Here is a 16,265-nt window from a genome sequence, read left to right as displayed (position 1 = left end):
CTCTACCTTCTCGTGGACGTGCGTTTATATCTGCCCTTTTAGGCTTCTAAGGGCGCAACAGTTTCACTGCAAATTCTTAATAAGACGTCAGGTCACCAGTCTGGCTGATTCTTTGTGAGTAACTGGAAAATTGATGGAAGAATAGCATCCTTACTTTGGCAATTAATTTGTTTCGTTATGGAGCAGAGTGCTGTCGAGTGGTCTAAAGACTGCCTGCAGGTCCCATCTGTTCAGAAAGCCACAGAGGCATAGCGGTGGGCCGCTTTCGGAGCGGGCAGGGGATCTCACGGACTTGTGGGCTCTGTCTGCTTGTGTTTCACATCYGAGTGGAGCCCTTGTGAAACTCCTGTTAGGTCGCAATGCAGTTGCAACCATCAGCAACRAGAAGAAGAGTGAGTAGTTGGAAGTCCTGTACCAAAGCGAGGTAGATTTGGGAAAGCTGTAGGGAGACYGCTGACGTGAGGGATCGTTTGAAACGGAGCATCGTCCAGCTCCATCGCTTCTACAGTGTGACTTCATCTACGTTTTTACGTGTAGCTCTGAGCTCTACCACGTTGCGTGCTTTTATGCAATGAGAGAAGGTCAGTGAAGAGCAGCTAAGGACCAAGGAACTGATGGGTTTTAGGGTTCTGTAATACTGTTTCTGGTTGTCCTGCTTGGTGACTCTTCTCTCCCTTTACTTCAGACGTATTGACCCGTTACTACTCCATCATATGTGCTGATAGACCCGCTTCTGCAGCCCACTACCCTCCCAACACACTTTACTTAAAAGCAGTCATATTGGCGTGAGCGTGCCAGTCACTAAGTTTTCTGCATGGTCATTCGAGTGGGGTCAAGGGGCTCTTGTGCAAGCAGGCAGATTTGAAAGGACGGCAGACTTTAAAGAGCTCCTGAGCTGTGATATAGGAAGTCTTAAGTAGAAATTACCATGCTGTTGAGTAGCGTTGGAAGGGGACGGAGCAAGTTAGGACTTTTCAAAGGTGATACAAAAAAGCTGAATTGGAGAGCTGTTCTTTGAAGAGCCTCAAAAGGATGATGGTTGGAGGAAGGGGATGAAATCGAGGGGGAACACACAAACTGAATGATTGTAATCTGGTGTGGCGTTTCCTGTAGATGRGTCACATGCAACCTTTGAGGCCAGAAAGGCTGGTTTTATTTTGCCCGATCTGTCCAACGCAGGCTGTTCAGACCCGTTACGGTTTGCCTCCCGACATGCAGTTTAATTTCTAGTGCATTATTTCTGGATTTTCTAGCACTCGGCAGTTCTAGGAACTTTTCTCCACCTTGATACTAAGGCGTTCAGAGGCATGTCAGCGCGTAGCTGTCGCCTTGCCTTTGGGAAAAAATCGCTTCTGCTCRTGCAATACACCCCTTGAGCGGATGTCGGGATCACCGCCGTTGCCTTGCCACGCGGAGGAACCCACAGCGAGAAGCGGCGTCCCCACTCGCCCTTTATATTTGGGGTTCGTTCTGCTGGTGCCTCCCTGCTTCCTAATCCGTAGCAAAGGGAGTGATGCCCTCTGAGCGAGCACCGTGCCGCATGGAGCTGCCGTGGGAAGAAGGGAGCCGTTACCCGGGCGGCCGAGCTGCGTAAAACCAATCCGAATTTGATGTATTCAGGCTGTGATCTGTGCTGCGAAAGCAACGACAAAAACACCTGATAAAACCTTCCCCTAATGAATTATTTCCGGTTAACTCGCACTGTGGATTTTCTTTTTTTTTCTGCTGCAAAATTACGTGCTTTGGGAAGACTTTGGCCACTTCCACGTACATAGTAAATATTTGGAAAGAACCTATCTTGAGATCACCCGAGACATTTGTTAAGCCAGCCTTACGTTTGGGGACTATTTGGCTGGTAATTGGATTGAGATTTAACTACTCTTAGATTTGAAGTCTAGTTTTCAGCAGAACGGGCCGTGATTTTAGGAGATAAGGAGGAATTTGCTGCAGGGAGAGGAAAACGGTGCAAAGCTTGCCACCAAAGGAGGGCAGTGTTTAAGCTCTTTTTTTTTCCCCCTGGCACAAATGAATGTCTTTCTGATTGAGATACTGCTAATTCCAGGAGCTTCTCAGAAACATTTTAGGGCACCTATTTGCATTCCTTTAGGCCAAGTCGTTGTTTTGTGTGTCTAGTGTTTGCAGTCTTCATCTGGCTGTGCTAGTGCTTTCTTCACTTGCACGTTTTCATGTAAAAAAAAAAAAAGCAGCCAAATGGTTGAAAAGACCAACCAAAAGAAATTTGCCTTTTCACCCGTAAAAAAACGCAAATATATACAGCAAAGGATGGAAATCTATTTTGCCCAGATTTTATTCCGGGGGTCTTGTCCATCCCATCCCCACCCTGGGGCATCAGCCGGGAACTGAAAAAGAAACGCGAGCGCCGGCTTACGTGAGCGGAAACGCTGAAGGCGGCGGCGGCGTGAAATTTTGTCGTTTCGGGGTGACTGGTTTTGAAATACAAACTTGCCTATCAAAAGCTTTCCCTTCCCTGGGGGCCGTGCCCACGCGCGGCTGCTTTGACAATTTGCACTTTAGAAGAGACGGCGGCTGTCAAACGCGGCTGGCTCTAACGCCGTGTGCGTTTGTGCGCGCGTGCTCCCGGTTCCTGGCGACCCARGGCGCTCGGATCGGTATTTGCACCTGGAGACTCTTAGCAATCATCTAAAGGCGCAAATATGATTTTTATTTTTTTTTATTTAGTTCTTCACGCGTAGGAAGCCAGCGTTGCGGCTGCGCTGTGAGCAATTCGTTCCCCAGCCCCAGTGTCAGTCCCAAGGTAGATATCGCAGACAAGATAAATCTAAATTTTTAATCTAGGCTCATTTGCTGCAAATTATTGCGGGATGCTCATTCATCTCTATCTTGGAGAACACACATATTGCCCTGGCAATATGATTTTTAAAACTTAATACTCTTTTTTTTTTTTAATAGAAAATTGCTTGTAACTTATTTTACAAATGTTCAGTCAGCTGTTAATGGCACAAATTAAAATCTTGCAAATGGAATTTCACCCTTTTTCTACACAGTTAAATTGTTTGAAGAAGTGAAATCAAATAATAAAGTTAAACTGTTTCAATAATGTGCCTCCTCTCCCCCCCCACCATAGGATTTTTGCTTTATTTTAATTTCCTTACTGGAAATTGAAAACCATGTAAGAGTTATTTGATCAAAGCAGAGAATTATGTTTTCTTGTTAGGGGGAAAAAGTCTCTATAGTGTTTTTTTTTATACATTTTGAAAAGCAATATGCTTGCGATGCATTATAGAACCTAAATAAAACTGATGTTGAGTTTCTTAAATTACACAGAATATTTATTCTAGTTATTAGTTTAATGTGACGTAGTGTTAACCTTTCGAGGTGTCGGATGTAAGCTGCATAAATAGAAATAATTAGGTGAAATAAAAAAGGAACGTTTCGGTTGAACACCACACAATGCGACTTGATTGTCAAGTGCATTAGGCTGTGAAATTGTCTCCCAAGGGAGCTGATGGTACGCGCCACACCTGGGTCACTTAGAAATAGCCCAGACAGAGTACTGGGAAATGCACTGTTTTTACAGAAAATACCGCTGTAGGAGGCGGACTAATTGGGTGACCTAATAGGTCTCTTACTGCTTTTAACTTCTATAATTGTTCGAGCTTTCCACGTATTAAGTACATATCAAACCTCATAAACARCTGCAATTGCTCGGCTTTTTAGTGTTGCTTTTGGCCCATAAAGTCATTTATGGGAAAATTGCCGAAACCGGATTTTCACTACCTCCGAGAACAATAGGGTTGTGTCGCCACTTGATGAAATACTAACTTCATGTTTTCATCCCAAAAGAGGGTGTTCACGGTTTCCGAGTGCTGCCTAACGCAGAGCTCGTGACCGCGCGCCCCAGTTAAAAACCCCAAACTGCAGCACGCCTTCCTGATGGTGCGTGCTGCCCGTTAGAGGTGTCTTTAAATAAATGTGTGCAACGGACTGAGAGATTTTTGCTGGGTTTTTTTTCGGTCTTTGCTTGACATTCGCGCTACTCTGGCGTTGTTTTTCRACGGTGTTTCCGTTGACGGTAGCTCTTCTTCTGCAGATGAGCAGTGGAAGTGCGTTGCAGGAGAAAGGTTCAGTTCCAGCGTACTCACGCTATTTCTTTTGAGGATGAGCAATAGCTTTAGGGAAAGGGGCCTGACTGATAGACCGGGAGGTTGCGGTCGTCTGTTCGTAGCAGAAATGCATCCAGGGCGACCCAGCTCCCCCTTGGCTGCCCTCCATCCTGGTGGTGACCAGAAGGGAGCTGGTCTTCTGGCTGCAAATCTCCTGTTGCCTCCGAGCGTGTTAGCTGGGGGCAAGCTTGCGCTGAGTTTTGCAAGTCAAGGGCTGTCGGACGGCAGTTTGGCTAGTGCAAGCTGACTCCGTCCGCCGAAGAGGGGATCCTTTCGTCCCATTACCTGCCATCCGTGGCCGTGCGGTCCAGCAGCTGGGCTCCGTCTCTCCCCTCTTTTCCCTCTCCCTGCGTGGGATTCGGGCTTTTTAGACGCCAGGCGAAGCAGTCATCGTGTGCCAAGTGGCTGAGGGATGCACCTGATTTGCATAGATTTGAATAATGCGTGCTTTATTGTGCCATTAAGCCTTCAATAAAAAGGAATTGCTTATGTAATTCTACAATGGGTTTATCAAAACACTCCAAATGAAGGTCTCTGGCAGAGGCTGGTTTTAACCCTCTGATGAAAGGTGCTACAAAGTTTGGAGATCTGTGTAATTTATTTTTTTTTAAAGTGGGCAATTAGAAGCCAGATGCCAACCTGAAGCACAAGCAGTCATAATCGCCAGAAAGAAGACCCGACCTCTGGTGCCCGAGTCTGCTCTGGACCTAATTGTGGAAAAGCAGCTCGGATCTGCAAGGAGAGCGTGCAGAAGCCAAGCTCTAGCAGGGGTGACCGGCTGCAGGGGTGGGGAAAGAAAGGAGACATGAGCTCTTCTCGGGTCTCCCCATGAAACAAAAATGTGCTGAAGCCTTCTGGCTTCTCTGTTAGCATGTTACATGTATTACGTGTTACGTGTACAGTGGTAGCACCTACTTAGGTCATGTCAAAACACAAGTAGTCACATGTTGGGCCCGTGACAAGGCCAACTTGCAGGTTTTACCCAATGCGGGCAAGAGCTGCAGTCAAGATGTCCATTAGGTTGCTGTTGGAAGTATCCRTGTGTTTGTCTCCGTTTCCGTACAGTCCCCGGGCTCCGAAGCTGGGTTGCTATATATGTCATTGAGGTCTCAGATGCCCTTCACTACCGGCTGACCTCCGGCTTGCATCGAATTGGGCATTCCCGTCGCTTGGCGCGTGAGTCATTTCATCAGGCTGGGCTTTGTCTTTTGGCCCAGCTCGCACAAGCGCGGAGATGAGATGCGGTATGAGTCACAGTTCAAAAAGCAGGTGCCTGAACTGGCGCTGTCAAAAATAAATTTGCAGGACTTCATTGTGTATGCCATTTGGGCTGTTATTAAGTGCCGCTTGTCTCAGAAAAGCGGTTGGCTTTGGGCGCTAGACCACTTCCCCCCCCCCCCCTTTTCTAGATTTAAGATCAGGATTAGCTGAAACAAGATGATCTTGTCCTTAGTGTATGCCTTCCAAATTAGCCTGCAACTGCCTGGCAGATTTTGGATGCATCAGTAGAGAAAATATATGTCCTTGGTTTGCATGATTATTAGAAACAAAGGCCTCCATGCAGTGAAATATTAATTAGAAATATTAATTAATTAGATGAAAAATTCACTGCAGCATGAGGATCGGGCTCATCCCCGTGAAGTAACGTTGAACTTGAGGTAGCTGCACGTGGCTGGGGTCTCTGCCRTCTCTCGTTCAGGGGACGGCGCTGGCTGCCTGGTTATTTTAGGTACTCTTTCAGCACCGATGACACACGCGGAGGAGCTCGTCATGGGTCGAAGTGGGGTCAGGAGAGTAGAGAGGAGGAAAACGTGTGACCTTGAGTAATGAAATAAAAATAAAAATCCCATAGAAAATGAAAGATCATGCCCACAGGGACTAATAACGAGAGTTTCTGCTACAAGCTGAGGGTTCATTAGTTGGAAAGGGCAGAGGAGGAGAAAGGATCCTGCTTGGGGCTGAGAGATGAGCTAAATTACCTTCAAAGTCCCTTCCAGCTCTGTGACTGGAAGTTGTATAATGCTCTTTATTTTCTCTCACCTTTTTAGGACGTGYGAGGGAATAAGGATGGTATTGATGCCATTGCAGAGGTCATGGTGAGGCTTGAAATGCCGCGTGCCTCTCTGGTCACCTGTGGTCCAGAGCAGTGGGAGAGGTGCAGAGAGGGACCATTAGGAGACCTRGCAAATGGAGCACTTGTGCGCAGAGAAGAAATTAAGAGCTTTGCTCATGCAGATGAGCCAAGCGAAGGCCAAGATGTCGAGCAGGGTATAGCCCAGGGAGAGGGTGAAAGCACAGAACATCATGAGCTGCCTGAATAAATTTAGGTGGGAAGGAAATTAGGTTAGAAGAAAGTTCCTGGTCTCAGAGCAGTGCGATTCGGGAGYGGTGAGTCTCCGGAAAGGTCTCGCAGAGGTGACAGCAAAGGCAGAAAGTGTAACTGCTTTTGAAACAGAGCGTCACTGTTTTCTGTGCTTGTTTTAACGCCAAATCCCTGTTTTATTAGAGCGGAGTAAGCCAGGTAGCTGGCTGTCTCTGAATGGAAATAAACTTTGGGCTCAGAGCGTCCTCCCAGTCATAAGCTGCAAGCCTGCGCGCTGTATTTCTGCAGTCGCCTTCTCCGTGCTCCCTCCATTACCCCTGGTAATTGAGTCGCCGGTGGAATATAGCACAAGGGGATGCTTGGTTGCTTCGTGGGGAAAGAATTATTTTGAGTTTGCTCCCTTTGCTGGGGGTGGAGAGAAGATGTAGAAAGCTGCAGTCATAAACAAGGCAGGCTGCAGCTTTACTGTTATAGTCTGTAGAATGTGTATTTATCTGCCTTGCACAGACTAACAAATCGTCGTTGCAATCGTTATGGTAAATATGAGATATGGAAACAGTTTTAAGTTTCATGTTGCTTGCTGTCATCTCTTTTCTTTGTCTTTTCTTTTTTTATCGAGCAGCAGTAATTTAACTGCATTGTTTGACTCCTGTTCCTCTTTTCTGTGTTTTGGGTTGTATTGAGTTTCTGTTGCGTGTTTAAGTACAGTAGCACAATTTTATGCGTAATGGAAAAAGCAATAATTATTTCATTAATACCAGAGTACAGTTTGCCCATAATCAACAAGAGATTAGAAAGCACTGAGTGTATCGGATAAAGTAGTTTTTCTCAGCTTTTTTGCTTATGTGAAGCAACAGAAGGCAACTCCTCCATACCTGCGCTCGTAGGCTTGCATTCTCAACTGAGTGCTGTGACATCCTCCCCCAAAATATTGGGTGGACATAACTGTGTGGGATCAGGGCCTGACTCAGGTAAGAGCACATTTTAGTTTCTGTGCCATTTGCTTTTGAAAGGCCATTGAGCGTGTCGTCTCTTTTTTATGTCGTCTTTCTACTAGCGCGCGCCGTTGGAATTTGCTGTTGGTCATTCAGATGAAATCTTTGCTATTAATAAGGAATACAAGGGGGCGGGGGGGTGATTTTGTTGGCCACCGAAGGTCAGCGAGGTGCCCGCTCCCACCGCTCCCCTGGAGGGGAAGGTGTCTGGCTGCCCGTTGTATCTTTATAGTTGTCAATGCACGTTTCATCTGAAAATTTTGTTTCGTGCTCATGTTTGTAATATGAGTGTGAAATACTCATTTGCAAAGTAAACAGGTTCCAGTAATGCATGTTAGAATAATCACTCTTAGGGTACTACCCACGTCACTGAAACCTGATACAGAGCCACAACCCACCGATCCTTCCAGTCCAATCCTCTTCTTTTCAATTTAAAAAAGGACAGGGTAAACCAGTAGACCTAAGAACATTGTCCAGAGCAATCTAGGAGACCACTGGAGATGGAACACGATCCTTTGGTGGATAACAGAAATGAAAGATGAAATTGTGGGGGGAAACAGCTTGAAGCTAATGAAAATGAAATAGAGAATGGTTTCGGGGTAAATGTTCTGCACGGCGTTAAGGCATACGGTGCTGTGAAGGTGTCATGTGGAGTTAAACTCTTGAAATGGAAGTCGGACCGTCAAATCACAGTGGTCAAACCTACTAATATTTGTGATACGCTGCCAACGTGTTTGAAGATAGAAACTTAATCCCATTGTTTAGCTTAAGCTGCTCCTTCGTTATTGAATTTCGGGAGAAATACAAGCCATGTGCCGTGCTTGACTTTTTTAATAGCGAGATTTTATTAAGTAAATGTGCTTTTTTTTTTTTTATGATGACTAGGGTTTTGATTGTTAGTAACATTTGTTTTAGTTGTGCTAGCTATGTGCTGGACACTCGCCAAGCGCAGAAACACGGTTCATGCCCTGGAGCTTGTACAATCTGAAAAAGATGAAGCTGGGGGAAGAGGGAGGGCGTAACGCGCTGTCTAACATTTGTTCTTTCTTTCTTTCTTTCTTTCTTCCCTTGCTGCAGACTGTACCAAAGCCTATAGCGCTGGAGCCCTGCTTTGGTAACAAAGCAGCCGTTCTCTCCGTATTTGTGCGGTTGCCCCGGGGGATTGGGGGTATACCACCACCTGGACAGTCAGGTGAGGAACGTTACCATCTCTGTTGGCTCAGTATTAACTTCTGTGCTCCTTCCTCAACCTTAGAGATTGACATTACGGTTTCAGTCTTAATCCCGCAGCAAAAGGTATACTGCAGCTTGTGTGAATGGGCTCAAGTTATTTTAAAGCAGGTCGCTTGGGTCTTCCTAGCTTCCAACCTGAGTTTTGATTCAGGCTCTTGGATCAGTTGAGGGGCTGTGCTGCTGCGGCGCTGATAGGAGCCGAGCAAGATAGCTTACATCTATCTCAAGTGCATCTACCTGCACGTTTGACGTTTGGATTACACTTTATGGTATGACTAGGGAAAAAAGGGGACCTGGTACGGACAAGAGTTCTCCATAGGCATGTATAAAAGTAACTTGTCTCCCAGCATATTCCCACCTTTCCTGGCTCCATCTGTGGAGAGAGACCCAGTCCTTCCAAAGCAGCCATGCCCTGCTCTTAGTAGCTCTGGACAGTAGTTTTCTCTGTCCGGCTTAAGGTCTCCCCTGTTCCCAGCCCCTTCTCACTTAGCCTTTCTTGTAGAGAGACACCATCTCCTGGGCAGTTTGTGGTGTAACTGGAGTTTCTCCAGAGCCTGCTGAGCATGGTGGAGCAGAAGGTCTTAAAAGGGCATTAGTTGGGTTTGAGACGGGATGGTTTGCTTGGGAGCTGTATTGAACTAAATCCCAGATGGCCAGTGGTGGTTTGCCTATGGATATGCCGGGAGGAGACTGCRGAGAGGACTGATGTCTGGGAAGCGTGGTGAAACATCCATGCGCAGGTGCTTCGAGGATTTATTCTAGCACATCTGCTGGTGCAGATAAAGACTCCTCCCTTTAATATCATGAGTTTCATGTCCCTCAATTCCTCCAGTTTTTATTTCCAGCATTTTTTTACTGCAGTTACTCATGCAGTATTTAAAAGCTGCTGGAGTTTAATCTTTAAACCAAAATGCTTTTCTTGTTTGGTTGGTTTGTAAGAACAACTCAGAGAACGATACTCGTTCTGTGACTTGGAGGGTTTTTCTCAGCTGTGGTGGGAGGGTTTGTTTCTGTGACCATTCTGTTTTGTTGCTCCAGGTCTTGCGGTGGCCAGTGCACTGGTGGACATTTCACAACAGATGCCAATTGCCTACAAAGAGAAATCGGGTGCAATACGAAATCGGAAACAGCAGCCCCCTGCACAGCCAGGAACCTGTATTTGATGCATGGACATCAGAAACTGTATAGGGTTTTAAACAAAATGGAGAAGTAACACCTAGGAGGAGGAGGAAGATTTTCAAGTTGTGTCACAAGAGACTAGAGGCACTCGGAGAAACACAACTTCCTTGAACCCAACCTTTTCTCTCATCTACGTGATAGTTGGCTTTATTTGACAACTGCTCCACTTAAGTTTTACTGACACGTGGCTTCAAATTGCTCCTTTGTTTTCTTCAAGTTTAAAGTGAAATAATTTTATTGCAGGTCCAGTAACATCCGATCACCTCCATTCATGGTCAGTGTAAATAGAACAGTAGTCCAATATGAATGACACTCAGGTTTCTACATGGAAAGTGCTTTGGAGTTCATGTATTTATCAAATTGTACGAAAAAAAAAAAAAAGATGCAGTGTTTACAGGTGTCAGCTCTCAACACATAAACACTACTATTAATCTTCAAAGCATCTTCATCCTTTTTGTTCATTTAATGTATATGTTTATTTCCACATTATTTAAATGGATCTCTCTTCCAGATACAGTTTTTCTGTGGTCATTACCGTCCAGAACATCAGGCAGGTAAAAGCTGGGGTGATAAAAAAGGTCRATGTCGCGTGTTGCTCAGACCAAATGTAATACCTGTAGAAGTTGAATGTTGCTTTTGAAGGACTCAGTGTTTACATAGTCTTAACCTACTTGGAGTACACCACACACAAGTGCCTAGACTTGAACAGATCTAGGGAGTGAGGCGACTACTACACACGTTTCTTTTTTTACATAATTATGTTCATTTAAAAAATATATATACGTAGTCACCCAAGGCAATCTGTGCTCTTTGTAATATATCACGTGCAGTCAGGGGAAAATGGCATTTTCCTGACCGARAAACACTCAGCCAGGTGGAAATACCTGGAGGGAAATTAGAACTGAGTTTCAGTATCTTGTAAGAAAACTCCTGGTTTCACCAGCGCTCGTAATAGAAGCAGTTTGTGTTCCAGGCCAGATATATTATGTTTCTTCTGAGTTTCTCTGCCCATTTGACCTCTTTCCCTTCCCCTTGCCCTCAGGCCATTCTTCTGGATGAGAACTGAGCTGTGCCAGCGGTCAGAGGCGCTGCTCTTCAGCAATAAGATTTACTCCATCTCCTTTCAGGGTGGAAAAAGCAACACTCCAGGTGCCAGATCATCTGAGGATCGAGGAAAAAAATAACTTAAAAAAAAAAAAATGCAGAGCAGCTTCATTTGGCCACAAGTTTGAATTTTACRTGGTGAATTATGGATATTTCCCCTTCAGGTTAGACTACCGTAGATGTTGCAGAAGGTGGCTTGTYGATGCAAGGAAGTGGCTTGGAAAGAGCAAAAAAAAGGTTTTCTGAAGTATCGGACTAGTTTGAATTAGGTTTTGATTTTCAAAGTTGGGCTTAATAACCCACAAGCTTACGCATGCCGCTGCCCGGTATCGCTGCCGATTCTAGAAATCACACGGTTAGCTAAAAAGCGATACGGTCCCGTGCCATGGCCRTGCGAAGCTGTGATGTTGAAGCTGGCAGGAAGATGTTCTGTTAAGGTGCCAAACGAGGCATGTAATTGCTGCTTAATCACAGTAAGTTCGGTTTCATTCGGGTTTCTAATGAGGGCGTCTCRTATTTATTAAATGGAAAAAGAGCAGATTGAGGGGCGCGAAGGGAAGCGCCGTTGAATCTCTGCGCCATATAGCAGCCTTTTCCAAAGCGAAACGGAAGTAACTGCATCTTTTTTTTGTGCGTGTTTAGGTGATCCGTCACATTCCAGCCACTTGTTCCTTCTGTGTTTTTGGGTTTGCTTTTTTTTTTTTTTTTTTTTGTTTTTTTTTTTTTTTTTTTTTTTTTTGGTGTTTCGGAGAACCTTTCTGGAGCGCGGTATCGCAACAGAGACGTAAGTAGCTCTGCGTGTCTGCACCGCAGCGATAGGGGAGAGCCTGCTGTTTTAGAGATCTTGGTGGATTATAATTCTGATCTGATGTATCTCTTAACAAATACAACACAGCTGCAGAAAAAAATACTGTGAAAAACGCATCTCTCTCTATATATATAGTTTTTATTCCCCAATCTGTTTCTAAAGCAGAAGCTTATATGCTCTCTGGGGAAGGCGAGTTGAGGGAGGGAAAAGGGGTGAGCTCTGTCTCTTAGAATGAAGGGTTTTAGTCGATTAAATTTTAGACGATACACAGCTTACCTCAGACAGATTCATCCCCTGAAAATATTTTGTACCTTCCCGAGTGTACAGGGCTAACCTGACTAGGCTGTCCCAGAGAAATAATACTAGACTAAAATCCCTCCCCTATTAGTACTCTACGTGTTTTCAGTTCTGACGCGCAACCTCGTGTGCGGAGGTGTCATTTCTTGCTTCCCCAATGCTTTTTGGGGAGGAAAACTGCCAACTCGAATTCAGAAAACTCTCGTGCTTAAGTCTCCGTGTTCAGGGCGGCACTTAAGCAGGTGCTTAAAGTTGTTGCTTTAGGTTTTCCGGAACAGAAACGGCTTTCTGAATAATAGGCCTGGAAGGGTGATCTGGTTTTTACATTTAACAAAAATAAACGTTTGTTCCCCCAGAGAACCGGGTTGTCTGATCTCAAAGACGTCCCGCCGAGGGTGCCCAGAGCTCGAACCGCAAAAGAGTTAAGCGTCAGCGGTTCGAAAGATGAGCAAAAATGATCAAAACTCTGCGGTTCGGCAGAGCCAAAAAAAAAAAATGTAAATAGGGGAGCAAGTCTTTATTTATATAAATAAACTAAAACAGCCCCTTTAGGATGTAGCTCTGCTCTGCATCTTATCTCCATACTGATGAGGGAGAACAAGAGAAGTCTCATACATAGCTCCTGCTGCAAACAGTTTCATCCCAGCTTTTCGAGGTAAAATATAGGCGAAGGTGGGAGTGGATGGGGGGAAGAATTGCTGGTGGTTTGTCGCCAGGGCGATATCAAAAGTGAAGGATTTGTGGGTTGGTTTGGCTGGAGGTGAGGGGGAAAAGAGCAACCTTATTTCATGGGAGAATCTGTAAATAAATGAAAAATAACACACCAATTTTGCACTTGTACATAAACTATACAGTAGTGTGCAGAATATTGAAAGATTTAAAGTGTATATAAACCAGAAAAATATTGAATGTATTTTTGATGCATTTTAAATGATGTATGAGTTTTGTCTTAATAACTTCTTCATATGATGAGTATTAGATAACTTTCCAGAGCTTTAAAGAAACATCAAATTATATTCCTGATATCTTGCAGTATAAAGCAGGGAGGCATAACTTGACTTTTATGTATTCAAATGCATTTCACTTAAATGTATAAGCAAAGTAAAATATGGCTCTTCCATTTGAAAGAAAGAAAAAAAAAAAACACTTGAAAAGAGGTAATAAATGTACTTAAAGTGGTCATTACTTGGGGATTAAGTCAGCAGTTTAAGCCTCTATCATTAAGATTGTGCCAGTGATTTCCATTCAGAATCACTGTTTGCAAGAGTTGAAATTCAGCATTCAAGGTCTCAGCCCTCAGAGCATTTTTATTCTTTGAGAGTAGCCTTTTAAAAAGGAAAAAAATACAAATGTTGCAGCCCTCTTATTCTAGAAAGCAGCAGTGCCATTGCATCTCCAAATAACATACATTTTTTTCTTCACTGTTGTCCATATTTTTAGCCCAGAATTTTCTCTGGATTGTTGTAGCATGAGCGATAGCAGACCCCGCCGTGATGCGGGTCAGTACGTTGCATACGAGAAGATTTATGGGATACAGCTTTGAGTTATTGCCACTCTCTCTGGGTTTCCGGTGTGCTGTATTAAAAATGCCAAAATAAAGCTTTACGTGACGGGGTAATGCCTGTCATTACCATAAAGTCCTAGGGTATAATGTACCAAAATTTGATGATATGGTACCGTAAAAGAATGACAGGCTGCACAAAGCCCCTCTTGGCAGATACACGCTTCCTTAGAGGTAGTTTTCATACTAAATATTTGCTCAGAAACGTCTTTTTCTCGGCAGTAAACGTTTACCAGAATATGTAGACGCCGGGTTTGCAGCGCGGTTCGGAAGCGGCTGCTCAGCTTGGGGGCCCTAAATTAAGCGAAACGAGCCTTTGCCGGCAACGCGCGCTCGCCCCGGAGGCTAAATTAAAACGCGGAGGTTTTCCCCCAAAGCTCGAGCTCGGCACGGAGGCTCCTCTCCGGACCGCCCGGAAAGCCTGCAAAACCCGCTCCCGGCAAACGGGGATTTGCCAGCGCTGAGCTACCGAGCGGGCGAAACCGGAGGCTGCGTGCCGGGAATCTCGCCTCGTCGCTCCCTTTCCTTTCCGCCTTCCTTTTGCAAATACGACGGGGGCGTTTGGGGAGGGTGGGAATGGGGTTCCTCCTTTTTTTCCGGAGCCTCCTGAGCTATAAGCCGCAAGAGCGGGTTTTGTGAAGTAGCGGATGCGGATGCTCTGCATCCGCTCGGAGATGCGCGCACGAGCTTTCGGGGACGTGGGAGCAAAGGGAAGGGAGGGAGAGACGTAGGGTTCCGATTTTTGGACGTGGTGGTCGTGATTTGAGTCGAATTCACGCTTTTTCCGTTGATAGCTGCTTAAATGAGATAAGTTTCCCACGTGCTGGTAATGCTACGATAATACGTAGGATGCTCTTATTTTCTTTTGTTCTGCTTCTGCGCCAGGACAGGTTTTGTTCAGTTTGTCATTCGAACACTCTACATGAACCGTTGTTTGTGTGTCTTCCAGGTACTATAGTTCTTTAGACATTTCCTCTACATTTGTCATTGACTCCACAAACCTCACCAGAAGAAAGGAAAAAAAAAAAAAATTATTTGTGGAGGAGTGTAACATATGTTGGTCCATTTTTTTTAAAAAACAAAACAAAAAAAAGAAAAACAGGTTTTATATTACTCTGAAATTTGTGCACAATAAATGTTCTTTACACTAGGATCCTTCAATTAATTGTATTCTGGATTTTTTTTTTTGTTTTGTTCTGTAATTATTTACAATTCTTATCTGTGTTCAGACTTGAGCTTAGTTTGTTAATATGTATAATTTAGCATTTCTTGCATTCATATGTAAATACTGAGCAAGTATTGTAAACTATTTCATTGCTGGGGATTGTGGGTGTTATACATACACACATTTAGGACTGCAGTTTTTGGTATAATTTTTTGTATTGTAAAATAACAGCTAATTTAAAGCAGGAACAAGAAAATTATTGGGAGGTCTGTGCATTTTAAATACAAATGTGAAGTACATGTATATAAATAAAAGTAAATAATGAAAATCTTTCCTCTGAAATAAAAAGTAGATGATCTGGTTAAAAAAAAACTTTGTTTTTTCATTTGCTTTCTGCTTTTTTCCCTCTTCTCTTAAAATAGGCAGAAGAAAAATAAAGCAGTAACTTGAGATGTTTGCAAAGAGCCCTGGCTGGGATAAGGGTGACTTTTCATGGTGTCCTCGCTGGTTGAACGGTTGCGGTGAACCTGGGGGCGTTAGCGCTGCTGACTGGTGTCTCCTCAAGCAGGCTCTGCTCCCAGCTGTGCCAGGCCATCCTCTCCCTGGAGAACAAGGTCACAAGAGAGCTGGAGACCCGAAGACGACCACCTTCTTTGGAGGACAGCTTTCCACGGCCCTCTGTTCTCTGCATTCCTCATCTGCAGAAGCTGTGATTCCTCAGCTTGCTGTTGATGGGGCAGGAGACCCAGGGAGATGAAAAGCCAGGTGAACCTCCTCTGGAGTGGTTTGGCTTTCTGCCTACAATTCCAGTTAGGAGGGAAAGTGCCTTAGGGAATAGCCTCATTTGTGATCCTCCTAAAGTTGTCTCTGAAGGGCTGTGGAAAGGAGAAACATCCTAAAGAGGTCAAATTCTTAACTGTGGGGGAGAAGGGACTTGTCCTACGTGCAGGTCACCTAGGATGGTCAGGGCCAAACACATAACTTACTTGCTCCAAGCTCTTCAGTGTCAGGATTGTTAATCCTTGCTGTCATGAATCACCTGGTCCTTCTGGGTGTGACAGCCTGGTCTCTAAAGGAAATGGTATTTGCTTCCCTAAGGCACCAGAGAAGCCCCACAGAGGACGGTACAGGAGAGCAAACCTTTATAAATGACCCAACCAGAGTGCTTGTGTCTTCTTGATAAGGTCAGTCAACCACTAGACAAAACCGTAAGGAATCGAGCGTCTTATGCCCTGGAGCGAGACTTGTCCTTCCTGTAAGAGCTTGCAGGAAAGCCAGAAAGTGTTGCATGGGGCAGTAATAGCAGCAGTTCTTGTCCTTTCAGTTCAGATGGTTGTATTACTGCCCCACAGCTCATGGTTTCTGCGTTCAGGGTCTAAATAAACTGAAGAGAAATTAAAATCTCAGTCCCTTCTCACTACTAATTTTCCCAGTAAACTGCTACTTCCTTTGAAT

General features: G+C 44.6%; 1 protein-coding gene across 1 annotated transcript in view; it reads left to right on the top strand.

Moving 5' to 3' along the window:
- ATRN (attractin) overlaps window positions 1–15,138 on the top strand; it is a 124,214-nt gene extending 109,076 nt beyond the window's left edge. The window contains exons 28-29 of the mRNA XM_026072754.1: window positions 8,541–8,655; window positions 9,735–15,138. Coding sequence (XP_025928539.1) covers window positions 8,541–8,655; window positions 9,735–9,859 — 240 coding nt within the window. The 3' untranslated portion in view covers window positions 9,860–15,138. The remainder of the gene's footprint in view (window positions 1–8,540; window positions 8,656–9,734) is intronic.
- The last annotated feature ends 1,127 nt before the right edge of the window (window positions 15,139–16,265 follow it).

The sequence above is a fragment of the Apteryx rowi genome, unplaced genomic scaffold, assembly GCF_003343035.1.
Source record: "Apteryx rowi isolate R43461 unplaced genomic scaffold, aptRow1 scaffold_35, whole genome shotgun sequence".
NCBI lineage: Eukaryota > Metazoa > Chordata > Aves > Apterygiformes > Apterygidae > Apteryx > Apteryx rowi.
The sequence above is the reverse complement of the archived record's forward strand: the minus strand, read 5'-3'. Positions and strand labels throughout refer to the sequence as shown.